Genomic DNA, 26537 nt, shown 5'->3' with positions numbered 1-26537 from the left:
TATATTTATGTACATGATTCCATATAAAGCATATTTTTGAAACACGTTGGCTTCCCTATCTTATTTTATTAATCCCAACCGTTGACCCATCTATCTTCCCAAAATTTAGTGTCAAATGATTCTTTGCCCAATTTAACATTTACAGAATTATGATATTTACTTAACCACTGGCCTAAAGTAGATCTATTAGTAACATCAATAGGATTAGATTTGATATATTGTGTCATATTTCGACCATGTTCTTTTATAGGATAAATTTTGCCAAATAATTCTAAAAATCTTTTCATTTCAATTTTTTCGATCTGTGTTGGTTCCTTTTCATCAAACTTAGAGACAATACTATGCAACAACATCCAAGAACTAGTTCCTATTTCTTCTTTATTCGGTGGTGGAATGCTTCTATATGACCTAGAACCAGGGATTAAATTTAACTTTGATGATTTCACACTCCTGGTGGTAGTGGTGGTTGTCGCTGCTGCTACAGATTTTCGATCTAACTTTCCAGTAGCATATTTGAAATCTAAAAGAGTGTTACAGGCTCTACATGGCTTGCCATCTTCATCATAGATGATTTTTCTACCCGTTAGCCCAGTAGTCGGAAACTTTTTGGTTCCAGCGGAGTTATTAGTATTACTATTATCTACGGTAGACTCAGGCATTGTACTATGCTGTTTCAGGTGCTCATGCTATGTGCAACTGAGTTGTTCGTGACTTACATATACATCATTATCCTCTTCAGACCTATTCAAGTTACCTATTTTCTCCAATACGGGTATTATATACAGTTAAATTGTCTCTTTGTTTAGAAAAGTGTTCGAGAAATGATTAACCCACTACTACAGTTACCGTTTTTCTCATCATTAGTTTCTTTTAATTTATTTAAGTGAAAAATTTTTATTGTTCTTTTTTTTTTTGTGGTAAGGCTGCGATGAGCAAAGAATTGACTGAAGAGGATGAGTGAGAAAAATTAATGAATAAATTAGAGCCGATTGGAAAAGAACGGCTAGGTTCGATCAAGAAACATCTAAGTACGTTTATCTGTTCGTTGTTATAGAAAGTATTGTTGTAATTTGCTTGTATCTATTTGGAACTAAATTTTTTTGTTCATTGTTCGTAATTTGATATACAGTAAGGCCAACTATGTCAAGAAGGCAAGGTATTAATATCCCTGGTGTGATCCTAGATCAATTGAAAGAGAGAGACTATTCTAATGATGTTAGATTTCAAAATGGATCCAAAAATGGTCAGAAGAGAGGTGCTTCTACACAACTGAACAGAAAAGAGAGAAGGAAACAACAAAGAGCAGAGAAGAAGCAGAGAAGAAACAAGACAGGAACAGTAGACAGATCAAAAAAGAGTGTCTGCCAAAAAGGCGGATTTATTTCTGATCAGAAGCAGTTGAAAAATGATAAAGAAATTCGTAAATATGATAATTTAAGTAGTGATTCGAAAGTTACAAAAAGAGATAATAAGAAGGGACAAGATAGTGGTAAAATGGAGTTGCTCTTTTCCTCTGATGATGAATTATCTGAAGGTGATTTTGACGAATTTGATGATAATGATTTAAATGAAGAAGAATGGGAACAGTTGCGAGACTTGGAAGAAGAGGATGATGGAGGTGAGGATGATAGTGGTAGGGAGGGTAACGATAGTGATGATGTATATATGACTGTTGAAGAAACTATGACTAAACTGAAGAAGTTACAAAAGCTTAAAGAATCCAAAAAGAAAAAGGATAAAGATACAGAATCCATTTCTAAATCAAAGGATAAAAAGAAATCACATAATAAGGATAACAGTGAGGTAATTCACCCTTTGACCCCAGCTGAAAGAGCTGCTATTGAAAGAGATGAAATGGATATGAAATATTATGCTAAGAAATTGAATTTGAAGGGCAAAAAGAAAAAGATTCACGCTAGAGATGAATTCGATGCTATTGGTGGGTTATTGGATGGTCTTAATTTCTTTGAAAACTATGGGCAGGATGATGATGAATACGGTGATTTTGCGATAAAGGATAAGAATAATAATGAGGACAATGACAAAGTCTCAGAAATTAGCGGAAGTGACAGTTACAGCTATAGTGAAGTGTCCGAGGGTGAATCCGAGGATATCATTGAAAATCCATTTTCTTCTGATGACGAACTTTCTGAAAGTGATTTTGAAGACTTTGATGAAGATGATTTAGATGATGAAGAATGGGAACAATTAAGAGAATTGGAAGATAATAAATCAAAAAAAAGCGATCAAAAATCTAAAAAGGAAAATCCTTATATTGCAGCAACCTATTCTTCCCCTGATGCTAATGAAACATATATTCCACCATCATTGAGGAAAAAGCAATTAGAAACTTCAACTGAAGAATCTGCTCTTATTTCAGATATTAATAAAAGAGTTAAATCATCATTTAACAAGCTATCCGATAGTAATATTAATGCGATTATTACTGCATTGAATGAATTATATGAGAATTACCCAAGAAATTATGTTACTGATGTTATTACAAAACAAATTTTGGATACTGTTGATCAAGGCAATAGATTATTAGATAGTTTCATTATAAATTATGCTGCTGTAGCGTATTCTTTGTTTAGATTAAGGGGTTTAGAGATTGGTGCATCCTTTATACAAAGAGTAGTAGAAGCATTCTTGTCATACTATTCTAAGAAATTTGAAGAATTGAAAAATTTAAAATCTGATGATGCTATAAATTTATCAAAGGAGTGTAACAACATTATTACATTACTATCTTACTGTTATAATTTTGGGTTTATTTCGTGCAGATTAATATATGATATAATTAGAACTTTTGTTTCAACACCCAACGAATTAACTACGGAACTATTGTTAAGAATTGTGGCAGTATCTGGGCAATTGATACGTGGTGATGATCCATCAGCTTTAAAAGATATTTTATCTGAATTGTTAAATAATGTGAAGACTTTGAACAAGAAAAGTCCTAGGTTGCAATATTTATTAAGTACATTATCTGATTTAAAAAATAATAGATTAAAAGCATCAGTGGTAGCAGTAGATCACCAACCTTTGAAAAGGATTATTAGTTCAATTATTAAATCAACTGTATCAATAGAGCCGCTACAAGTATCATTAGATGATATTAAAAATGTTAATGAAAGAGGTAAATGGTGGTTAATTGGTGCATCCTGGAGGGGTAATATGAATTCTGCATTTGACCAACATGATAATGAGGATTCTGTTAATAAAAAGGATAAGAGTAAGAACACTGAAGAAATACAGGAAATTATATCTCTCGAAGATGATTTATTGGATGATATTCCTGATTGGGATATGATTGCAAGAGAACAAAGAATGAATACTGATGTTCGTCGTGCTATTTTCATTAGTATAATGTCGGCCCAAGATTATGTCGATGCATTTGAAAAATTGGAGAAGTTGAATCTTAAAAACAGACAATTATTGGAGGTTCCAAAAGTTGTGTTACATTGTTTACTGACAGATGCTGGACAAAATGGTTATAACCCTTACTACGCGTTGGTTGCTTCAAAAATAGCTGAGCATCACCATCAATTATCAAAGGCATTCCAATTCTTATTTTGGGATACTGTTAAAAAATTTGAGGAGTCCTCTGATTCAGATTCAGAAAATGGCATGTTTTTCAATGCGGATAGTGGGGATGAAGACGAGGAGAAAAGATTAGCAAGGATAGCTAGTCAAGGAAAGTTTTTTGGTTATTTATTTTCCGAAGGAATATTGAAATTAGATAGTTTTAAACACGTTCCTATAATGGGAGGTTTAACTAATGATGGTATTTTATTTATTGAAGTTTTGTTGTACTTTTTGATGTTATTAATTGGTAAGAAGTCAGAGAAGAGTAAAAAGAAGGATGCAGATGGGAACAAGGTTTTTGAATACACTGATCAATATTTACTTTCATTCATTGGAAAAGGTATTAATATTGAAAATAAGTCTATCATTTTGAAAAGTTTGAAATGGTTTATCACTAAGAATTTAAAATATAAGAAGCTTTTGGTTGGTAAGTCAAATGAGAAGGCCTATATCAGGGATAAGAGAAGAATAGAATGGGCAATAACAAGATTTGTTGAATTAATTGAAGAAGAATTTGAGAATATCAGTATTTAAAAAACAAAAGATGTCTGATTCTTATGCTTTGTTGAAATTTATAAAATATAAAGATGAATAGGAAATTGAAAGAAACCATCCATGTAGGACCCTTCAAAAACACTAACTTTAAAATATGTTACAATATGTTTTTTTTTGTATTTTATTAACATATTATTTACGTAGTTGTATTATTATATATTATATTATTACATACCCTTTTTTGCATCTTCAATAGATTTGATAAATGAACGTCCATCCGCCTTTTGTTTGAATTTAACAATATAAGTAGTTAATTTACCATCAGTTCCAACGGTAGGAGTCTTCACCAAATTTTCATTATCTTCAGTTAATGGTGTATAATTGAAAGATTTCACAATTGACGTATTCAATAAAATATTACCCATACCATCAGATCTACATAATAATCTAACCTTTGATTTATCTTCTTTGTTTTGCAGCAACTTCATTTCTCCAACACCACGAGAGTCATACGATTTAGTCTCAGTATTAAAAATCATCAATTTGACTCTTTGCGAAAATAAATTTATTTCATCTTCTTCTCCATTCTGAAGCTTTATTGGAGTAGAAGATTCTTGTTCGGTGGTAGTATCATTCTGGCCTTGTTCCTTTTCAACAGTGCTTTGCTCAGTAGCACCTGACTCAATTTTATCTGTTTCTTTTTTTTCAGTAGGCTGTGTTGTGAAAGGTGTAGTTTTTTGCTCAAAAGGTAGATTAAATTTGAAACCACCAGATAGGGTAGTAGCATGATTTGTTAAACCAGTGGATGTTTTACTAAAGTTGAAAGATGGAGCTGGAGTAGAAGAGCTATTAATACCGAAAGTGAAAGTTGGTTTATTTTTTGTATTTTGGTCAGTAGTGATGGTTGGGGTATTAAAAGAAGTAGTTGAATTTCCAAAAGTGAAAGTTGGTTTGGTTTCTGACTTTTGGTTAGATGTTGGAATACCAAAAGTGAAGGAAGGTTTTGAATCAGTAGATGCATCATTTTTTGAATTTGAAGTGATTGAAGATTGATCAAAAGTAAAGGATGGTTTTTGGTCATCTTCTTTATTTTCTGTAGAAGAAGTAGTGGAAGATTGGCCAAATGTAAAAGATAATTTGCTAGAGTCGGTAGTTTTATCATTAGTGCCAAAGGAAAACGTTGGTTTAGTAGTTGAAATTGATTGATTAAAAGTGAAGGAAGGCTTTTTCTCATCTGTCTTAGTACTTATTAGTGCAGATATTTCATCCTCTTTTGTGGTTGTGTTGTTTAATTTTGAATCAAAAGCACTGAATGAGGCGGATGAATTTGGTGCAGTACTTGAAGTGGATCCAATAGAGTTAAAGGAAAAGGATGGTTTTTTTACTTCATCTTTTGTTGTCTCAGCATTTTCCAATTTTTGATCTTGTTTGGATAAGAAATTGAAAGCTGTAGTAGCTTTCTGTGTATTTATATTATCTTCCTTAGACTTTGTTGGTATAGAAAATGAAAAGCTTGGTTTTGAAGTTTTCTCTTTTGTTTCGTCTCTACCATCTTTAACCTCATTACTAGATGTTTCTAGGTTGGTTGAATTAGTAGTAGTGGCTGTGGTTGCTGTTGTAGCTGTTGTAGATGTTGCAGATGTTAAGTTTTGACCAACAGTAAATACCGGTTTATTTTTATCTTCGGATTTTTGTTCACTATCTGTTGTTTTGTTACTAAAGGAAAATGAAAATGGTTTAGTTTCTCCTTTATCAGTTTTGGTCTCTTTATCAGTTGAATTTGACTCTGATTCTTTATCGGTTTCTTTTGGTTTCAACTTAAATACATCACTTTTAATAGTACCAGAGAAAGTAAATTGAGGACCTTTGATTTTAATGTCGTCTTCAGAATCGCTATCATTCTTGGTATTAGCCTTTTTAGGACCAAATGAAAACACAGAATCTTCTGTAATAGGTTTCGTATTTATTGTGAATTTAGGACCCTCAATCTTAATTTCTTCATTTTCGCTATCGGATGAGGATGAGGATGAGGCAGGAGATGGAGATTCTTTTTTATTATTTAAAGGTTCATCATTCTTTGTTGTGGTAGAATTAATTTCAGGGGCAGGTTTGCTTAAAGTGAAAGTAAATCCAGAAGATGGTACTTTTGGCTGAGTAGTTTTAGTTACCTCTGATTGCTTTTGTGGAATAGAACCGAAAGAGGAAGTGATGCTAGTCATTGGCTCTTTAGTCTTGATGGTTGGTTCATTATTAATATCATTTAAATATTGGGTATATTTGGAAAATAAAGATGATAAATTGGAACATGGATCAGAAGAAAGTACATCAAGAATTTTTGATTTGAACTGCTCATTCAATGCCTTTAGTTTTGCTGGTTTATCATCACTGTTGTTGGTATTTGTTGTTGTGGACGTCGTTGTTGATTTGAAAGCATTTGCAAAGGATGTTTCAGCTTTTAAGGCAGGGTTGTTAAATTTATTAGAAAATGTCATTTTTCTTTTTGGCATAGCAATTTTTCTCTTATTCATTACTTCAGCTGAAGCAAAAATGTTATTATTTGGACCATTAGACTCATCATCACTATTATTATTAAAGTTTTCTCTTGTAAGTTGATTAGCAGCTCCTCTTTTACTCATTGCTGCTGGTACTACTAGTTCTTTTGTTGCTACTGTTGTTGTTGTTGTTGATTTACCTGTTTGTCTGTTCCTGTAGTAGTTATTGACTAAAACACAATCACTAGGTCTAGGAAGATTTGTGGAATGGGATTCCTACAAAGAATTACTGAAAATAAATTTATTTGTATTAGTTCAAATATTATGCTAAAAAGAGTTTAAACTACATTACACAAAAGTAACGGTTTCAATGAAAGTTTTATCGAATGCCTGAACATGAAAATGGCTATTGACTCCACTCTTTCTTTTCAATTCTTCTTTTTGCCAACTGTATTTTTTTTAATTAAAATAGAAGAAAAAAAATTTTATGTTTTTTTGAGTGAAAGAAGAAACAAGAAAAAAGGATCATCAATTTCCTAATTGGGAAATTGTGTGCTTTTTACTTAGAAAAAGCATTTGTTATTTCTTAACCCTAATGTTTTTTGGTATGTAAAACCAAAAAATGTTTTATATCTCTTTAAACCCTAAGTTTTGGTGTAATTTTTATTTTGTGCATTTTGTAGATTTTCGCTTCGAGAATGTTTAATAATGTAGAATATCCCCATAATGAAGTATTCACAGATCGATAACCTTAATTCTTTATGCAAATATATGTAAAGTGTTACAGGTACGAATGGTTGTATTAGATATTCATAAGTAACCTTACCGGTTTCAATAGTCAGTATTTGGTTAGTAGTTTGTCTGTGTTTGTGTACCCAATAAACCAAACAGATCAAGTTAACTCAAGAAAGTCATAGATATCGTTGATATAAGCAACTGATAACAATGTCATTGACTGCTGTTAGACAAAGACTTTTAACTATTAATAACACTAGAACTTATGTGGAATTTGATCCAAGAGAGACAGTGCAGTTGTATAATGAGACTAAGAGATATTTGAAACATGGAGATACTCAACTGACTCCAGAACAAAGGTTGTCATTAATGGAGATGTTATTTTATTTATCAATATTTTGTAGTGAAGACGTAGAAGCTCAAGTTATTTATAATCAGATTAGTGATACTTTAGGTGAAGAATCATGTAAATTACAGGTTATGAAAGCCACACTTCTGCAATTTAATGGTTCTATTGAGGAGGCAATTAAATATCTGGACGATTTAATACGTCAAGAATATGAATATGACACAGATATGGCAAGCTATACAGTATTATCTAAAAAATTGTTAACTTTGAAATTATATTATGGTAAAGACTACAATAACAATGATGTTAATAATGATATTAATAACAATACTGAAAATAAACAAACTAAAAAGTATTGGGATACATGGATAAAAGAAATTAATATTTTAATTGAGAAAAGTCCATTGGACCCAGAATTATGGTGGTTTTTGGCTAAAATATATGAATTAAATAGACATTTTGATTATGCAATTCATTGTTTGCAAGAAGTTGTATTGATTATGCCATTTAACTATATTGCCTTTGCCAAATTGGCCGAAATGTATGTTTACTATTCAATGAGCACTAAAATAAATCATAAAGATAAAGTAGAGGTCCTGAAGTCAGCACTTAATAATGCTTTAAGGTCAGTAGAATTGAGTGAGACTTTCTTAAAAGGTTGGACTTTGATTAAATTAATATGTGAAAGATTGAAGGATGAAGATAAGACTAGATTGATTAAACTAGCTAATAAAAAATTAAAGGAGATTGGAAATGAGTCCAATGATTATGATAGATTTATTTCTGGTTATATTCTCTCTAAATGATCATTAATATATATGTATATATATATATATATGTGTGTGTGTGTGTGTGTGAATGTGTATTAATACGATAAGTTAATCACTAAATTTAAGATATTCACATTCTCTAGTTTTTAGTGGTAAATGTTTGACAACCCAATCACTGTCTCTTAATAACGCTTTAGGATCCATTGAATTGGCTATCCTACTATATCTTTGGAGTGTCTCGTTATCACCTTCATATTTCTTAAACTCTCTGATTATTTCATTTGTGTTAAATTCTACATAAACTCTCGTATCGTAGACTCTTAGTATCACGTCATCAACATTAAGAAAGAATCTCATTAATAGTAATAATCTTTCATTCATCACTCTTATCTTGCACGTCAGTAAAGATATGCCATTATCTGCCAATTCGTCTTCATATAATATCATATCATCAAAATATAAAATTGGGTCCGGGCGTGACAATTTCTCTATTGGTAATTCTAAAGAATCATCTCTCTGGAAGATATATTTATCATCTTCCCCTGATTTTTCCTTTGTATGTATCGTCCCTTTATACTCAGTAGTATAGGTCCAATCGTAATGTTTCACTATTTGTAAAAGTTTATCAATTTCAACTTCGTGGACTTCAATTTCATTATTCTTCTTATTTATATTTTTGTTTTGATTTACACGTTTCTTAGACTCGATCCAATCTTTGGAATAGGCAACACGGATGCCTGCATCTTCTAACGACACTAATTTCAATGCATCTAAGGCATTAAATTCGATTTGCCAGCTATGTTTTATATTTTCAATCTTAATAAAATTGTTTCCAAAGATCATCTCAGGTAATGCTCTTAATCCAGGCAAATATTTAGATTCCCATGTTTCTAGTTCAACAGAGTTTAAAATAGGTTTTTTACAAGAAGTGATAGTCCAATTGTCAATCGAAATAGAGGGTATATCTTCTAAGGGCATTCTTGCAGTAGGTGATGGAATTATCATAGTTCCACAATGTAAGCAAGGTGGATTATTTGGATTATTACACTTATGACGCAACTTTGTTAACTTTGCAGGGGCCATCATTGGTGGTGCCATTGCAGTAACTGTTTCTGCCATAGTTCTGCTGTCAGTTGCTGTATTTGTAACTAATGTACTGTTTTTAGCACTAAAAATATCATTCCACATGATACTGTCCATACCCACTTTTATATTGGTGTTAGTTTTAGTTGTAGTTGTAGTCGTAGCAGGGTTAGGAATTCTGTTAGGTGGGAAACGGGCCCTCACTGTCTTTGTATGCATTTCTCTAGCAGCATTAATCGTGATAGTATCGATCCCTTTTAATCCAATGGGTGTTCTCCTTGAAGGAATATGCTTCGCTTCTTCGTGACTCATAACTTAAAACTGAATATGTTTGAGTGTGTGTATATACGTTTGTGAGATATATCGCCCTATTATTTGACAAGATATGATTAGGTATCTTTATTTAAATAAAAGTTTACAGGCATTCACTCCAAAGCAACATTTAAGTTAAGGTTATAAAAAGTAAGATGGTTAATATCAAGAGGAGGGAGAGTTCACTGAATAGTGTCAGATGGAATCTCTTACCTTTATTAAAGGGATTTGATGGTAGGAAATTTTGAAACCTTTGAGTTAACACATTAAATTCAACTGTATTTAGTTGTGATTTTTGAGTTTGGAAAATGAAGTCCTTTTTTGGTAAAATAATTTGTAACCCTATATAAAATAAGAACGTAGTCATCCTGTATTAAACAGAATATTTATAAACCCTAACAAAGCTACGATTTTCTTTGATTGAATTTTAGAAGTCTTCTTAATAGAAATCCCAATCCAAATAGAAAAACCTCATGTACATGTATGTATTATACACCTATATGTATGAAGAACATGTAAGTGTATAATATTAAGCATATATGGTTGGAAGAAGGTCTTTAGAAGCTAATAGCAAGGATTGGTGAATAAACCCAATACTGTATTGCAAGCTGTCAATCACTATTACTATTATTACAGTTATTATTATCATCATTATGACAGATAGATTAACCCAATTACAAATATGTTTGGACCAGGTAATGGAACAATTTTGTGCTACCTTGAACTATATCGATAAGAATCATGATTTCGAACCTGCTAATGAATTTGAGACGAAGATGACAGATAAACATGCCACAGTTGCTCCAAGTGAAGAATTTACAAATACTATAGATGAATTATCAACGGATATCATATTGAAAACAAGACAGATTATTAAGTTGATCGATTCTTTACCGGGTGTAGATGTTTCTGCTGATGAACAATTACATAAAATTGATTCTTTACAGAAGAGTTTGATTGAAGTTGAAAAAAAGAAAATTGAGGCTATAAGGAAAAAAGAATCACTTTTAAATGAGGTTGATGGTTTAATAACAACGTTTGTTTCAGGACTTACGGAGGCTGCACAATCTAGTGGTTATGGTAATAATTATGATTGCAATCAAGGATCTGTTGAAAATAAAACTGAGAAAACCAGAATCAAACCAGAACCTACACATAATGAGATAAAGACAGAACAGGAGCTTTCAAAGGATAGCAATGAAGTAAGTATATGACAAGGAATGTTTTAAAGAGAAAAATTATATTAAACGTAAATATGTTGATGGGATGTGCTTAGACAAGTTTTTTTTTGACGGTATGTTCATGTACGTAGGTATATATATAGTTAGTTACTCGAATGGAGTATTTATTGTATCTTTTTTTAGTTGACCAATTTGTATAACACAGCAACATATAATGGAATTAACATTTTAGTCCAAGGAAATCTCTTATTAATAGTGTTAAGTGTCTGAATAAAGACAATAAATCCTAAAATATAACTTGGGAAATAGTTAATAATTGCTGATGTATTACGAGATGGACTTTTAGTGTACACATAGAAATGTAAAAACCAGCCCAAGCAACATTCAAATCCAATATCTTGGAATAATAAGTTATCTACCAAAATAATTTTTCTTTCTGTAGGTTGTTGGTTCCATGGATTCCATGTTAAAATACGGAATGTTGTGAATAAACCAAATAGCATAATACCAATAAAGGAAAGAATCCAAATATTCTTAACTACAATTTCATTTTGTTGTGGATCGAATGGCCACGTTTCAATTGAGGGCTTTATATTTGAATTGACAATTTTCCTTGGATCAGCATTCTTGATGGAATAGGAATATCTGTATTGTCTAACTAGCCACTCAAAAATTAACTTAAATTTGTTGAATGAATTAATATGGTAGTCTACCATAGAATTGGATTCGGATTTAATAACTTTTATTTGAAATTCAGCCAAATTGTCCATTGCAGGATCTAAGCATAACACTTCTTGATCATGAAATCCCCATTCTGGTAACCTGATATCATGTCCTAGTAGAGTGCAATGTCTGCCTTGATTAGATAATTGTACTTTATCACTAGTAACATTAAATATCTCTTCATTAGCATATTTTGAGATGGAATATTCCACTGTTTCAAGAATCCATTTCTCATCAGCCTTACCCTCGTAATCAATATCTCCAGTAGTACAAACTAATTTGTCATATTCTTGTTCACTGACAGGTGGAGAGGAATCAGATGCCCTTAATAATTTGCCAGTAATCTTATGTCTTAACTTAACATTATCAAATTTACGCACTCTTTTAAAAGGAGAGTCAGTTGATGTATTTTCGACAATCCAATGAGTCCATTCACTTTCTTCATGAGGTGATAATGTGACAAGATTTTGATTATCATCGTTTTCAGCGCTCCCATCTGATGAAATATTATAGGAAGTCAAGTAACCTCCCAAGGAAGCTGTATGCCTTAAGGTTATAGTATCACCAAAATAAAGATAGTGATCTTTACTGGTATGCAATGTACCGTTACGAAGATACGATTGGAAATATGGAGATACATATCTGGAATATTCTGGTGAATCTATTTTGAAGTCAGTAATCTGGTGATAATTTATTAATAAAAATATTTGTAAAGGAATTAGAATAATGAATACAAATTTCAAAGTAATTTTCTTTAAAATTGAAAACAAACTAATGCTGATGTCATTAAGAGTATTCCAAGTGTCATATAGGGAACAGCAAATAATCCAAAGCCATGTGACAAAACCTAATACTTTTGTGGATATGGCTACTCCTAAGAACATGCCAATATGAGCTAAATTCATTAGTGTTGAGCCACGTTGAATTCTATAGAGTCTCCAGAAGTAGATTGTACCAAGAAAGGACAACCAATACACAACATTAACGGATAAAATTATGGACTGTGATCTAAAATGAGGTAGATAGCAAATGGTACATACACTGATTATTGAAAGTATCACTGAGACATTATTTCTTCTTAGAATCATGTATATTACTAACAATGATAAACATGCTGTTATTAGCATACAATGTTTTAATTGAACCATTTTGAAATAATTCAAAAGAAAACTAAATAGCTCCACAACAAATGGGGGATTAGTTCCTAGATAAAATTTTTTTTGCTTATTTAACAGAACTAAATCTAAAATTTCTACTTCTTCATTGTTAAATATGTAATCAATTTGCCCAACCATGTAAATGAAGTAGCCAATAGAAATTGTAACTCCAATTAAAGGGTCTAGGAGATTTAATCTCCCAACATTAGACTTAGCATATATATTTGAAGGTAAATAATTCCTATAGGGGCCCTTTTCTGCGAAAATTTGCTGAGTTTTTTCACTCATGTGTAATAATGGGGTTAATACTTAGTGATTGATTTTGTTGATTGGAATAGTTGCGATTGGCTTTCGGTTTTTTCAATAGTAGAAGCTCTGTTATTTCTTATTATAATCTTTTTTCGCTTTTTTAAAATTGATTCTTTTTTGTTTTTTTTTTTTAATTTTAATTCTTTTAGTGTAATGACATTTCTGGATATTCAGAAAAAAGCAATGAAAACTTGACATAGTTCGTCAATGAGAATCTGAGGAGTTTGCTTAAGTTATTAGATAAACAGTTTTTTATCATATACAATAAAAAATTGGTTAGCTAATATATATGGACTTGAGTATTCTCAAAAATGTTTGTAACATGTTTTTTCATTAGTATTTTAGTTAGTACTTTTCGATATCTTGTCCATTAAAGCTTTCATTACGGCTGTATTATAACTTCTTTTGATTTGAAATTTTCTGTTCTATTTAGATAAGATGTTTAATTATTTGGTATTTTGATGGTTTTCAAATTTTTGCTTTTTGTGTAGTTCTTTTATTTTTGTGTGTGATACTGGAGAACTTCCACGAAATTCTCTAATATCAATAGTAGAATTAAAATCTACAATTTTTTTATGCTCCCTTAAATTTTTTTCCTTTCCTGTTTGTTGACTGGTTCCTACTAAAGGTAATCTATTTTTAGTATCAATATAATCTTTCATGATGGTTAAGAAACGTTTTTTAGTGTTATGCTGTTCTGTGTTAATAAATTGTTGATTCTCTTTTAAAACTAAAATAAATTCATTGAAAATTTTATTTTCTCCAACATCATAATTTAATTCTATCATTTTTTTATTATTATCTTTGTTGTGTTTTTTTCTTTCTTGAGATAATTCAGAGATAATACTTTTATTTTTATCTTCTAGTTTGTTGTTATCGATGGACAGTCTTGTTTTTTTCTTTAAAGATTTTTCTGATACTTTAGTTACAACAGTACCTTTGTTTTCAAGCAAAATGTAGTCTCTAGGAACTGCACTAATGTTGTTTTTTAACGTTTTTTGACCTTTTTTTGAATGTTGTCTTGATGTAATGATTTCGTTTTTATCTTTTAAACTATTAATATCATTTTTTGTTGCCTTATTATGTTTTCCGTTAAAGCTTTTTACTTTGGGATTCTTTGTTAACTCTTTTGAGTTCTGTTCTATATTTTCAGAGTATTGACCTTTTTGTTCTTTGGTGCTGCACTTGTTACATTCTTCCAGGTTATGGTATTGGGGTTGTAACCAATTTTTGGCTTTAGTATCAATTTTACTTTTAACCATATTGTTCACGATTGTTTGTAGCTGACTAACTATTCCAATGGATTTGATGGTTGTTTTTTAACTGTTTTACAAAAAGTGTTAGTTTTTTCTTTGTTTCTGTAGTTTGATTTTTTTTATATGGGCGGTTAAATTGCTTAATATATATTTAAAAGCTTCTTTTTTTTCAAATAAACTTAGACAAAAAAATATTCAAAGGACAAAAATATTTTCATTTTGAAGGAGATATTTCGCTTTAATAGTTCGAATATGATTTGAAAGAAAAGTATTGATGTTTTAGATGATTTCATGGGAAAGTTTGTTAGTATTCAAAAAAGAACAAGTTTTTGACTTAAAAGTATCTCGATTTCTTGTTTATTTATGTTGAGGTTGAATTTATTAGAAAAATACTTAAAATATAATTGTTTAATTTGGCCTGGTGTTTCGATTTACTAAACCCGGAATAATTTGAGAAAGCATGAAATATTTTTCAGAAGGATACAAATTGATTATGCTTATTGGCTCCCTTTTTATGATTTAACGAAAGTTTCATCGTGGTTAAGAAATATTGTTTTTATGGTCAGCGTTGATGCATTTGTTGTTTGTCCTGTTCTTGTAGAGATTTAATGTATATAGTATTATTTTTTATTTTTTAAAGTTTCAGTTATCGTGGAAGTTTTATTGATGAATTCATTAAAATAGCACGAAAATGTAAACTTGTACTTTTTGAAATAAACAAATTATGTAAAATAACAAAAATTTTTTTCTTAACACAAAAATTATTAATCAAAAACTATAAATAATATGAACATGAATATTGAGATAAGATTTTGGAAATAGAAATTCTATTAGTGTTTATTTTAAATCAATATAATTAGATAATATAACCCATAATAGAATATTGGTGGTATTATAAGTTCTCGACTATTTATAATAGGAAGTTAGTAGTACTATAAACTGTTATTGTATTGCTCATCCTCTTTTGTTCTACATACTTAATATAAATATATAACTATTATACACTATATTACATATTATTTTAACTCTTCTTTTATAAGCTATTATAAAATCTTCTGTAATTTGGTACGAAAAATTTAGATTATCACATACATTTCTAATCTAATTTCAACAATAAAATATTACTAAAAATGCTGGAAAGGCGTACTTGTTAACCTAGGAATTTTGTATATAATAAAAATTGTTACAGTTGCTTTAATATATTTTTTATGAAGATAATAAAATAAAAAATTATTATTAACGATATATGGACACTTTTTAAAAAAGGACTATTTTTGTCTCCTCTAGAAGTTCCTATTCATCCTTAATATTTTAAATCCAATTATTGTTTCCTTTTCATTTCTTACCTGTCGCACATTTTAACGGTATTCATGTTTAAATCTTTTGGCGTTTTATAGCTCCTGTTATTTTTCGTGCACCATCCTACAAAGCATCCATTATCATTAATGTTGTATTCTATCAATAAAAATGATGCTAAAATATTTATATCTTGAAAGTTTTGAAAACCATATTCCACAGATTTTAAAAAAATAAAGAATTATAGAGTTAAAAACAATTACCTAATAAATACAAATTACAATTATTTTAAGTATGTACCGTTATTTTTTTTAAAGCAATGACGATATTATCAATTCAGGAATATCTATACTGTTTTTTAACCTAAATACAAGTTGAATAACAATTTAGCTGTTGGTATACATTAAAATATACTTCTCTATATAGTACACATATATTAAAAAACTAAACATTAGAAAGAATACTATCACCTTTGTAAATCAATAATAACCGAATGACCTGTCTTATGACTATGAAGAATTGCCCATCTATTACCCCTGGAAGCTTCCTTCGACAAACTGTTATAAATACTAGTTGCAAAACTTCTAGGCGTAGAATTATTTGCTGAACCAAATACTTTCCTCAACCATTCGTCTTTTTGAGCCAACGATGTTATTGCCATAATCTCCATAGTTTCATCTCTTAAAGCGTCTATTGTAATGATAGGAGCGGTAGATAGACTATTCACAATCACATTTGAGGCCTTTCTTGCTGCATCTTCATAAACCCATTTTTCTCTTTTATTAGCCTTTTTCGACCTGTTAGCTAGATTTGGTACATAAACCACCTTTTGACTAGTTGAATGTATTTCATCATTATGTTTATCTCCATCTTGGCTACTACTTGCACTACTACCTTCATCCCAATAATTATAATCTTCATGTTTATCACCAAGCAACAATGTATCTTCTCCCAATCCCTTGTCAATATTATTTTCGTGTTGATATAATTGTAAAAATTCTTCAACATCTAAATCTATATCCAAATTGTTACTCAACTTTTTAACCTTTAGTGGCTTATATTTCCTTTTATGTGAAGAAACATTATACGATTGTTGTTTAATCAAAATTATCCACTCAATACCGTCCTGTTGAGCTGAAGAAACAACGTCATCCACTGTGTATGAGTTGTGTAATAAATCAGCTCTAATATCTTTTTTCCATAGCTGATTTAATATTGAAACACCAATTGTATCTAAAATTGAATTAGAAAAACTTGATATTAAAACATCACATCTACTTGGTTTCCAATCAATTGCCGTTGATTTTAAGAATTTATTTCTCTTTTTGACTCTATTTCCCCCAGCCAATTTAAAATAACTTTGAGCTACACCAAAGATCGTCTCCCATGCTAGATTAAAACCAACTGCTCTTTTTCTACCAGAGTTCTGTACAGCAGACGGTCTTGCAAAATACGAAATCAAATTATCGTATCTTCCACCAGCGGCAATTAAGTTCCTATTTGAACCATCATCATAAACTGCTTGAAACATTATTCCACCTTTATAAAATGCACTATTATAATTACTCAAAGGAGAAAGAACAATATTTCTAGAAACTTCAAGAGGCTTTAAAAAAGAAAGAACCTTAGAAACATAATTCAAGGAATCATCCACTTTTTTCAAATGACGACTATCCACCATAATCTTATGCAATCTTTTTTTTGCTGTCTCAAAATCTAGTCTAAAATCCAACAATTCTAAATCATTTAATGCTGTAGAAGTAATGTTTAATTGCGACTTCAATTCATTTTTCACCTCCTTGAAAGTCTTACCAAATCCAATTTGGGATAACATTTTGGATATAATTGATCTTTGAGCTTTGTCAATATTACTAAAATCAAAGACTGCATCTAGTATATCTGAATGATTAATAACAAATAAGGTATTAGTTTTTTCAAACACAGGAAATGCAGTTAATATCTCATCAATAATTTTAATACTTTCTGCATCATAAAATGATGATTGAGATGAAGAAGCTGAAATAATATCAAAATCAATCTCCCCAAATTTTCTTGGTTCAAGGCTTGACTTTAATTGATCAGGAGGACGATACACAAATTGTAACCTAAACTGCTTTGAAACACAATTAGGATGTTTTGATAAATATCTTGCCATAGGATATGTGAGATCATATTGTAGTTGAAGAACAGTACCTCCATGGTCAAGAACTTCATAAACATTTTGATTACCATAAATGGCTGCTTTAGGAAAAATACGTGGTGGTTCATTATTTTCAATCCCACCATGTTCTTTAAAAATCCTTATTACTTCTTGCGTCATTTGAAATCTCAGTATTTGAGCAAATGGGGTTGTTACAATTTGTTTGTTGTCAAATAAAATATCATTAGTTAGACTATAGGATTGGGAAAATAAACTTGTTCTAACTTCTTGTTGCCATGGTGATGAGGGATCTGCCAAACTTTTTAAAGCTTCCTTTATAACCTCATCTTGATGCTTTACAGGTAACCACCCACTATTCAGTAATGCCTTTGCACCTGGTCTTTTGTTAGGGTCATGATCCAATAACAGACTAATAATTTTCTTTTCAATTCTTAAATTATTAACATCAAAATCCTTTGGAAACTCAACGCTAGATGATCGAAGACCCTTGAGAATATTTACTCTTTCCATACCTGTGCTGAAGGGATAAATCATTTCAAAAAATATAATACCAAGAGAGTACATATCAATTTTCTCATTATAATTTCCTTTCCCATTTAAGACCTCTACTGCGACATACATTGCTGTACCAATTGCAGATGTTAAATTATCAACACTTCCAGATACATTCGAAGAGTCCAGTTTTGATATATCAATAGACCTTTGAACATTTTTTGCTAACCCAAAATCACCAATCTTAATATTTCTTGACTCATCAATGAAAATATTCATAGGTTTAAGATCCCTATGAATAATATCTTGAGAATGAATATAACTTAATGCCTCTAATATCTGACGAAATAATCTCCAATACTCATCTCTTTCCTTATTTAAATTTTCAATATGAATTAAATCGTATAATGTTCTATTTTCACAATATTCCATCTGAATAAATAAAGTACTTTTCTTTTTTATTCTGTTTGTCACAGATTTGTCTTGTTTGAAATCGTTCTTTGAATGTGGCTCAATTGAATTAATATCACTACTCTCAGAATCATCAGAATCTGTGCTATCTTCTTCAGCAGACTCCCCACCACGAATAAATATATCAGACGATTCTAAAACTACATTTTCGTTACTATGAGAACTATTAGCAAACACAATATCTGGATAACCAGAATTTGAGATAAAATCCCAGTTACTATTATCAAAATCTGTAGTTCTGCTATACACCAAACTAGACTTGTTAAATAAATCCTCATTATTTTCACTCCTATCATCACTAATGATTGAACTTTCGCTTTCGTCATCTGATGAATCAATAGCATTTTCATCTAAAAAATCTTCTTCTAACCATGCTGCATAATATCTTACCACATATTGATGATTTAAACTAGCTAAAAGCATAACTTCACCCAAAATACTAGACAACTTCTCTTCAGTGTGCCTTATTTTTTTAATAGCATAGTATCTACTATCCAAAGTATTACGTGCTTTTACTACTTGTCCATATGCACCTTTACCTAGTACAGCAATTTCTTCAAAATCTGTAGCATATCTTGATTTAGAAGCAGTATTTGTCAAGGAAAATCTAGAGCCAATGTTAAATGATCTTCTTCCAGTACTTGAATGTGATAATCTTCTAGTATCATTTTTAGATATCTGAAATGTGGGCAAATCTGTTGTTGATCTCTCAAGTTTTAAGTTAAATCTATTTATATCAAGATCTATATTAGTTCTTAAAAATTTCATAGGTAACAACTGAAGAGTATCCAACCTTCTCCTTGGATCACTATTTAACATTTTCTCCAGGAAATCTAGTAAACTTTCTTCCATTTCATTATTTTCAAAGAATTCCTCGGGTGATGAAAAATTTAACACAGTATCAACTCCACTAATAATTTGAATAAACAATACACCCATCTCCCAGATATCAGTAGTTCTTTGAGGTTTGGGGTTCTTCATCTTTTCCAGTTCTGGAGGACACCAAGACAAGACCGGAAAGGATACTGTCGAGCTTTGTTTGTTAGGATACCTAAATAACATTTGTAAAAGTGTATAACCATATGCAGGATGCATCAGTTTAGGTACCGTTGATCCAAAATCAGAGTCCTTAACCAATTGAATGGTTTGTACCGATATATACTTATGATATATACCGACTCTGTGTAAAGCTTCTAACCCTTCCAACATCCTAATAATCCAAACACGAGCAGTTGCTAAATTAACAAATCCAACTGACTGTATCATATCACCAATAGGATAACCTTTAATATATTCTGTCAATAATTTTATCTTCCAAACAAATGTATTATTATTTCTTCCAGTCCTTTCCACTGTATAGCCATATAATCTATTTACATTATCATGTTTAACTTTCAATAATGAATCTAATATCTTTTCCAAATTTGCGATCTCTTTTTTACCATTAGTTGTATTAAAATATGCATTGTCCAGTTCGATTTCTATTAATAAAAAATAGAAATCTTCCATAAATTCAGAAGACATCAATGAGTCTGCCAATGGAGAATCTGGCGATATATATGGTTTTACAAGGTAATGTTTAGCAAAACAAAGAATATCTGATTGTAATTTAATGGGTTTTGGATTCACCACAGCTTTAAATTTTAACAATGAGTTATTCGGTATTTTAGCCTTAATAACTTTAGGAAATACCACAGCCTCCCCAGAGATAATCTATTCTTCTGGTGGAAGCATATTAATTTGATTAATTGGATTAAACAACATGTCATCATCACCTTGTCTCTTTGCAATTTCTTTTTCCACAATCTCATCAATTTTACGCTGTTCGGATATTTTTAATCTTTCGATTTGTTGTTGACTTTCCATTTCTTCTCTTACCATTTGTTCATTTGTTTCCTTAATTCTTTCCAATCTATCATCCTCTAACGATCTTGTATTTATATTATCATGAAAATCATCAAGTTTTTCCTGTGTTAATGTAACAATATCAAAAATATATTCCTGTCCCCTTGCTTCTTTGTGAATTTTCTTATATTCATCTTTCAGATATTTTAATTGTGAATCCAAAACGTTTTCTACATTTTTAAAAGTAATTTCAGGTGCAGTATGGGGATACATTGGTGTCATAGCAATGTGTAATGTTAACGAAGATTCAGCGGGTTCCTTTTCAAGTGATCGCACATGAACTTCAAAAATAATTTGTGGTTGCTTATCCCAACTAGACTTCTTTCTAGTTAAATCCACAAAATCGTCCATATAAATGGACTGAATTGCTTCTAATTCATTATTCTGTATCTCATAATATTGATCCAATGAGAGGTTGCTTAGCGACATTTGCTATTCATATGTGAGAAAAAAATATTGATTGAAGAAGAAGAAACTCTATAATAAGTTGATGATGTATATGACGATGATATATACTAATAATCAATATTTTTAATGTAATAAAAAGAACTTAAATCAATCAAAGTTTTTTTAATGCTTTTCCTTATCCTTTAGACCTTTTTTTTTTATTTTTTATCTTTTTGTAGTTTAGCTATGCTTAATCCGATTTCTAATAAATAATACTTTAAAGTAACAGCATGTATACGATTTTTTTTGATATCGTTGAGGTTGTTATATAAAGAGAATTTATTTTTTTTTTCATAAATCATCTTTATATAAACTGAACTATTAAACTCTTTTAGTTTTTGATTACGTTGTTTTAATTATTGATTTTTAGTGATTACAGAAAAAAAAAGAAAAGAAATAAAAATTATAAACATAATGTCACAGAAAGATTACTTTATAAAATAACGTAAGGACAGATTTTACTACTTGTATCTGACTAGTTTTAAAATAGAAGAAGTAAAATATCTATGCCTCTAAGATATACATATATATTTCTGCCTACAAATAGAGAAATATGTATAGCTAATATTAATAGTAAAATGAGGATCATGCAGATAGAGGTTCCATCTCCTCATCTTGTGGCAATGGAATTCTTCTTTGATATGTAGAAGGTGCCATAATAGTAGAATCAGATGGTACATCAAATGTAACATCAGAATCATCCAACAATGGTTTGAAGGGAACTTGACTTGAAATTGATGGGTAATATTTTCTATATATCCCATAAGAGATGAAAAACCCAATAACGGAGCCTAAAAAAATATCTACAAAATGATGCCTATAATCTTGTGTTCTGGACAATGCGATTAATGAGGCAATTAAAAGAGGAATCATTGCAACATATTTTCTCCATATCCCAACTTGACTATGCTCTGTCATCAGTTGTCCACATAACCAAAAATATAAATAACCTAACCCTGCAAAACTCTCACTTGAGTGACCTGATGGTGTACTTCTAAAACCTTCCAATAAAATAGCCTCATTTTCATTTGTACAAACTTCGTCTGCTGTAAACAATGTATTAATTGGCATATTTGGTCTTGGTTGACAACGATCAATGAAATCGGGTCTTGGTCTACCAAACCAATTCTTAATAAAGTTTGTAAATAATGCGGTGGAAAACCATGAAAGAAATAAACCTAATAAGGATACATAGAGTACATTCCACTTATGTCTTCTATCTACCAAAAGATACCAAACTACCAGTATAACAACACATGGTAACACCAAACTATATATTACTAACATAAAGTCTGTAACACGTTCATTCAACTCATATGGGTGACTTAGAGTGGGATCATTAAGTATAAATTGTCTTTGAAATGGTGGCTGGAAATAAACCGGTATATTTATCAACATAATAACGGCTAAAAGAATAGTATCTGGAATTCTCCATTTAGGTAGTCTATAAGCAAAGCTGGTGGTACTACCACCCAAGGAAAAACGATCAATAGTCATTTACACTTCAATATAATTTAATTGTCTATTTGTGTGCAGATTCTCAAGGGTTTCCAAAAACACTTCAAATAAAATAAAAGGAGAATACAAAAAAAAAGAAATAATAATAAGATTCTAAACTTCTTGTTGACTCAAGTAAAATTAAAAGAATTTTCAAATACAATTTGTATAATACACTCAGCCCTTACAGTACTCACCCTTGAACTAATCAGATCACCAACTACTGCTTCTTCAGATTTCTTCTTTTTTTTCAAATATGAATTATTTATAACTAGGATATAATCCTGAAAAGATCGTCTCTCTTTATAACTGAAGATCAACAACTATTGTATACATATACGCTGTATGAAATCGCAGTATCTATGCACAAATTGCCTAATAATCTAAATTGTTTTTTTTTTTAGCTATTTACTTTTGAAAAAATAAGCTAAAATATTTTTATTTATATTTACTCGAGAGAGGCTTGTGTATTTTCTAAAACCTAGGGTTTAAAGATACAGCAAATGTTTTTCAATATACCCTAAGGTATTAATTAAAATAAATGGAAAAAATAAGTTTAGAAAAGATCAAACCCTATATGTTTTTAATTAGCCTTAGAAAGTTTCAAATAGTTAGATGTATGGGTTTTATATTAGTGCCAAAGATTTGCAATCAAACAATTAAAAGACATATCAAGTACTTTCATTTTATGTGCCAATGAGTAATATAAAACACTTTTAATATAATTTATAACTAATCCCCTTTCCTTCAATTTATCTTTTCACAATTATATTAATGAAAAAACAGTAGATATAGCTTAGTTGTTGTTACCTTTGATTTTATCTTTTTTTTTTTGCTGTTATTACCGACACTTATATTCTCACAGACTTCAGCGGTTAAATTCCATACTTCTTTTAAAAGTAGTTCCGAGCAACAAAAAATAAAGATTGATAGAGTGACAACTATAAGAATGTCTAATTTCTTTAGAGACTCATCTTTAGGATTCAAATCAAGATCCAATATTTTTAGCAAGTTTAAAAATAAGGAAACAAGCTTAACTAATACAAAATCCAACCAAACAAATATTTCTTTAAATGAGGACAATGGACACTTATCCTTCATTGATGATGAAGCAGATACTTCTATTACTAATACTCTGATGTTGATATCAAAGAACAATTCAAATTCTGGACTAACAAACACACATGGTGATAGTGATCAAACGACACAACAGACATCAGATGAATCCATTGTTCTAGGTCCAAGCCAAAAAGTATTTTTTTCCAGCACTCCTATAAATAATAATCAAAATAATACAAATTATTCTTTAAACAATGTTAATTCAATAAAAATGAGTAATGCTAAGAATCAAATAAATACAGAACCCATAAATGATGATGATGATTTTGAAATCACTGAGGTGAGAGAAATAGATGATCAGAAAGACAAAATTTCTTTACCAAATATTAATGATAATACTGCTGCTCTGACTAATAATAATAACCAACTTATCGCAAAAACTGTAACACCAACAAGATCCAACAAAGAAATAACCTCTTCAACAATGATTGATATATCAAATTCCTCTTCAAATGATGTTTTATTAGAAGCCTTCACTAATACACAACGGATTTGCTCCAATTTGAAACAAGAATTAATATTGAAACAAAGTGAGAATAGTAAAATGAAGATTAAATTAAATTCTTGTGAAAATGACATAAATAAAGTTAATATCAAGATTGAAAGTTTTAAAAAACAATTGGCAGAGTTAGAGAACAAAAGTCGGAAGTTGCTTTCACAGAAAGAAACAGATAATGGAAAAATCCGAAATTTAAAGAAAGAATATGAAACATCTAAAAAAATAGTTAACGGTTATAGAGATGACATTATTTTGTTGAAAACACTACTAAACAAAATACAAGACAGTAAAAGAGATATAGAAATAGAATCAACAAAGAGAGCAAAAGAAATAGAGTATTTAAAAAGGGAATTGGATGATTGTTCTGGGCAATTAAGTGAAGAGAAAATAAAAAATGGGTCCCTCACACATGAATTAGGAACATTTAAAAATGAAATTGTTGGAGAAATCAAACAGCTAACCGAACTTTCATGGGATGATTTCTTGAAAAAAAATATGACAAATAACAAAGAATTTTTTGATAATTTAAATAATGATCTTAAAAATAACTCAAAAACAGAATTTGAAAAAATTTTAACTACGATAGAAGATAATGACGGAACGTTGTTTGAAAGGTATGTAAAAAAATTGTACATTAAAAAAAAATTTAAAACAAAACATAAAATATACTAACAAATCTGAATTTTTTTCTGAATTTTTTTTTACTAATGATTAAACTTAGATTAGGAGAGGAATATAATATAATATTGAAATCTTTGAATAAAATAGAGGCAAATTCCATACAAGAGTCTAGAAGTATCTCTGATACTTCCAGCTCTCTTAAACAGATAATTATAGAAAATATCAATTTTGCAAAGAAGGCATTATTACATGAAATTTTGAAAGGGAATGAAACGTCAATTAACAGTTTCAATAATTCTTTTTTAGAGATAACAAAAAACAATCAAATTTTCTCTGATCAAATACAACAAATGTGTACCCAGTTTGGAGAATATCAAGAAAAACTAATTTTATCAAAAGAATATGAACAAACAATAAAAGATTTAGAAATGGAAATATGCTCTCTAAAACAACAAATAAATGAAAACATGAGCCTTATAGGCATTAAAGATGCACAACTTGAAGAAAATTCTAGTACATATACAGAACAAAATTCAAAACTTGTTACTTATAAACAAGAGGAAGAAAAGTTGATGATACTAGTAAACCAAAATAATATTAAACTAGAAAAATGTGAACAAGAACTCTCATATTATCAAAACTTGCTTAATACTGAAAAAGCAAACTTTGATAATAAACTTGCCTCACAAAATGAAATAAACAGTGCAATTATTTCTGAAAATGAGACATTGAAGCAAAGATTACAAGAACTTCAAAGTTATAAAACTACATGGGAACAAGAGCAGGAAAGCAAGTTAGAGAAATTTCAAAAAATCAATGATCAATTTCAAAAATTAAATGTAGAGACTATTCAACTAAAGGCACATGAACTCGAATTAGAAGAAGAAAATAGAAATTTAAGAAAATCAATAGAGTCTAATAAAGAATCTTTTCAAGAAAACATAAGTGAAATAAAATTCTTGAGACAAAATATAGCTTCATATAACACAGAAAGACAAGAGTTCATTGCTGAAAAATTGTGTTTACAAGACAAAAACGAAGAATGTCACTCAATTATAAAACAATTAAAAGCAGAAGTTACATGGTTCAAGGATAAAATGAAAAATTTGGAGCAAAATAATTACAAGAAAGATGTTAATGCAAAAGAGAATAATTCAAAAACTAATGATACCCAATATCATAAGGAAAGAAGTAATTCTATATTTCTTCAAACACAGATTCTTAAAGATCCCATTAAAAAGAACATACTACAACAAAATAAAATTAATAATCAAAGGAAAAAAACATCACGTAATAAGATTGAAAAAAATCATGCTTTTGAAATTAATGGAAAGAAAAAATCGATGGATGATGAATTTGAACTATCGTTTTCTTCAACTGATGATCTTGAACTAACAAACTCTTCGCTATTATATGTAAAGCCGTTGAATCCAAAGATAAAAATGACCAGCAGAAAGGAAAACAAGAAAAAGTTGTTGTTAGTAGATGATTTTGATTTGGAAGAACCAATATCTAAAAAAACAAATTTAAATAAAAGAATCAAAAAATAACAACATAACTAAAAACACAGACATAGACA

General features: G+C 29.9%; 12 protein-coding genes across 12 annotated transcripts; 4 read left to right on the top strand and 8 right to left on the bottom strand.

Moving 5' to 3' along the window:
- Positions 1-68: 68 nt before the first annotated feature.
- On the bottom strand, positions 69-659 carry PWA37_004850 (uncharacterized protein; the record flags this gene model as incomplete). Its single annotated transcript, XM_064861322.1, has 1 exon — positions 69-659. One exon carries the CDS (start codon positions 657-659, stop codon positions 69-71), a length of 591 nt encoding a protein of 196 aa, XP_064716999.1.
- A 481-nt stretch (positions 660-1140) lies between these two features.
- On the top strand, positions 1141-4122 carry SGD1 (Sgd1p; the record flags this gene model as incomplete). Its single annotated transcript, XM_064861321.1, has 1 exon — positions 1141-4122. The coding sequence occupies one exon, from the start codon at positions 1141-1143 to the stop codon at positions 4120-4122; it is 2982 nt and encodes a 993-aa protein (XP_064716998.1).
- A 188-nt stretch (positions 4123-4310) lies between these two features.
- Positions 4311-6719, bottom strand: NUP2 (nucleoporin NUP2; the record flags this gene model as incomplete). The annotated part of the gene is made up of 1 exon (XM_064861320.1): positions 4311-6719. The coding sequence occupies one exon, from the start codon at positions 6717-6719 to the stop codon at positions 4311-4313; it is 2409 nt and encodes an 802-aa protein (XP_064716997.1).
- An 801-nt stretch (positions 6720-7520) lies between these two features.
- EMC2 (Emc2p) lies at positions 7521-8465 on the top strand (the record flags this gene model as incomplete). Its single annotated transcript, XM_064861319.1, has 1 exon — positions 7521-8465. The coding sequence occupies one exon, from the start codon at positions 7521-7523 to the stop codon at positions 8463-8465; it is 945 nt and encodes a 314-aa protein (XP_064716996.1).
- A 72-nt stretch (positions 8466-8537) lies between these two features.
- TIP41 (Tip41p) lies at positions 8538-9824 on the bottom strand (the record flags this gene model as incomplete). Its single annotated transcript, XM_064861318.1, has 1 exon — positions 8538-9824. One exon carries the CDS (start codon positions 9822-9824, stop codon positions 8538-8540), a length of 1287 nt encoding a protein of 428 aa, XP_064716995.1.
- Positions 9825-10477: 653 nt separating this feature from the next.
- On the top strand, positions 10478-11038 carry SRB7 (Srb7p; the record flags this gene model as incomplete). The annotated part of the gene is made up of 1 exon (XM_064861317.1): positions 10478-11038. The coding sequence occupies one exon, from the start codon at positions 10478-10480 to the stop codon at positions 11036-11038; it is 561 nt and encodes a 186-aa protein (XP_064716994.1).
- A 146-nt stretch (positions 11039-11184) lies between these two features.
- On the bottom strand, positions 11185-13173 carry PMT7 (putative dolichyl-phosphate-mannose--protein mannosyltransferase; the record flags this gene model as incomplete). Its single annotated transcript, XM_064861316.1, has 1 exon — positions 11185-13173. One exon carries the CDS (start codon positions 13171-13173, stop codon positions 11185-11187), a length of 1989 nt encoding a protein of 662 aa, XP_064716993.1.
- Positions 13174-13640: 467 nt separating this feature from the next.
- PWA37_004843 (uncharacterized protein) lies at positions 13641-14456 on the bottom strand (the record flags this gene model as incomplete). The annotated part of the gene is made up of 1 exon (XM_064861315.1): positions 13641-14456. One exon carries the CDS (start codon positions 14454-14456, stop codon positions 13641-13643), a length of 816 nt encoding a protein of 271 aa, XP_064716992.1.
- Positions 14457-16212: 1756 nt separating this feature from the next.
- GCN2 (serine/threonine-protein kinase GCN2) lies at positions 16213-20394 on the bottom strand (the record flags this gene model as incomplete). The annotated part of the gene is made up of 1 exon (XM_064861314.1): positions 16213-20394. The coding sequence occupies one exon, from the start codon at positions 20392-20394 to the stop codon at positions 16213-16215; it is 4182 nt and encodes a 1393-aa protein (XP_064716991.1).
- A 189-nt stretch (positions 20395-20583) lies between these two features.
- On the bottom strand, positions 20584-21204 carry PWA37_004841 (uncharacterized protein; the record flags this gene model as incomplete). The annotated part of the gene is made up of 1 exon (XM_064861313.1): positions 20584-21204. The coding sequence occupies one exon, from the start codon at positions 21202-21204 to the stop codon at positions 20584-20586; it is 621 nt and encodes a 206-aa protein (XP_064716990.1).
- Positions 21205-21807: 603 nt separating this feature from the next.
- DPP1 (bifunctional diacylglycerol diphosphate phosphatase/phosphatidate phosphatase) lies at positions 21808-22719 on the bottom strand (the record flags this gene model as incomplete). The annotated part of the gene is made up of 1 exon (XM_064861312.1): positions 21808-22719. The coding sequence occupies one exon, from the start codon at positions 22717-22719 to the stop codon at positions 21808-21810; it is 912 nt and encodes a 303-aa protein (XP_064716989.1).
- A 949-nt stretch (positions 22720-23668) lies between these two features.
- On the top strand, positions 23669-26508 carry ZIP1 (Zip1p; the record flags this gene model as incomplete). Its single annotated transcript, XM_064861311.1, has 2 exons — positions 23669-24951; positions 25059-26508. The coding sequence occupies 2 exons, from the start codon at positions 23669-23671 to the stop codon at positions 26506-26508; spliced, it is 2733 nt and encodes a 910-aa protein (XP_064716988.1).
- Positions 26509-26537: the final 29 nt, after the last annotated feature.

Source organism: Arxiozyma heterogenica (assembly GCF_036370985.1).
Source record: "Arxiozyma heterogenica strain weizmannii chromosome Unknown scaffold_7, whole genome shotgun sequence".
NCBI classification, from domain to species: Eukaryota; Fungi; Ascomycota; class Saccharomycetes; order Saccharomycetales; family Saccharomycetaceae; genus Arxiozyma; species Arxiozyma heterogenica.
The sequence above is the reverse complement of the archived record's forward strand: the minus strand, read 5'-3'. Positions and strand labels throughout refer to the sequence as shown.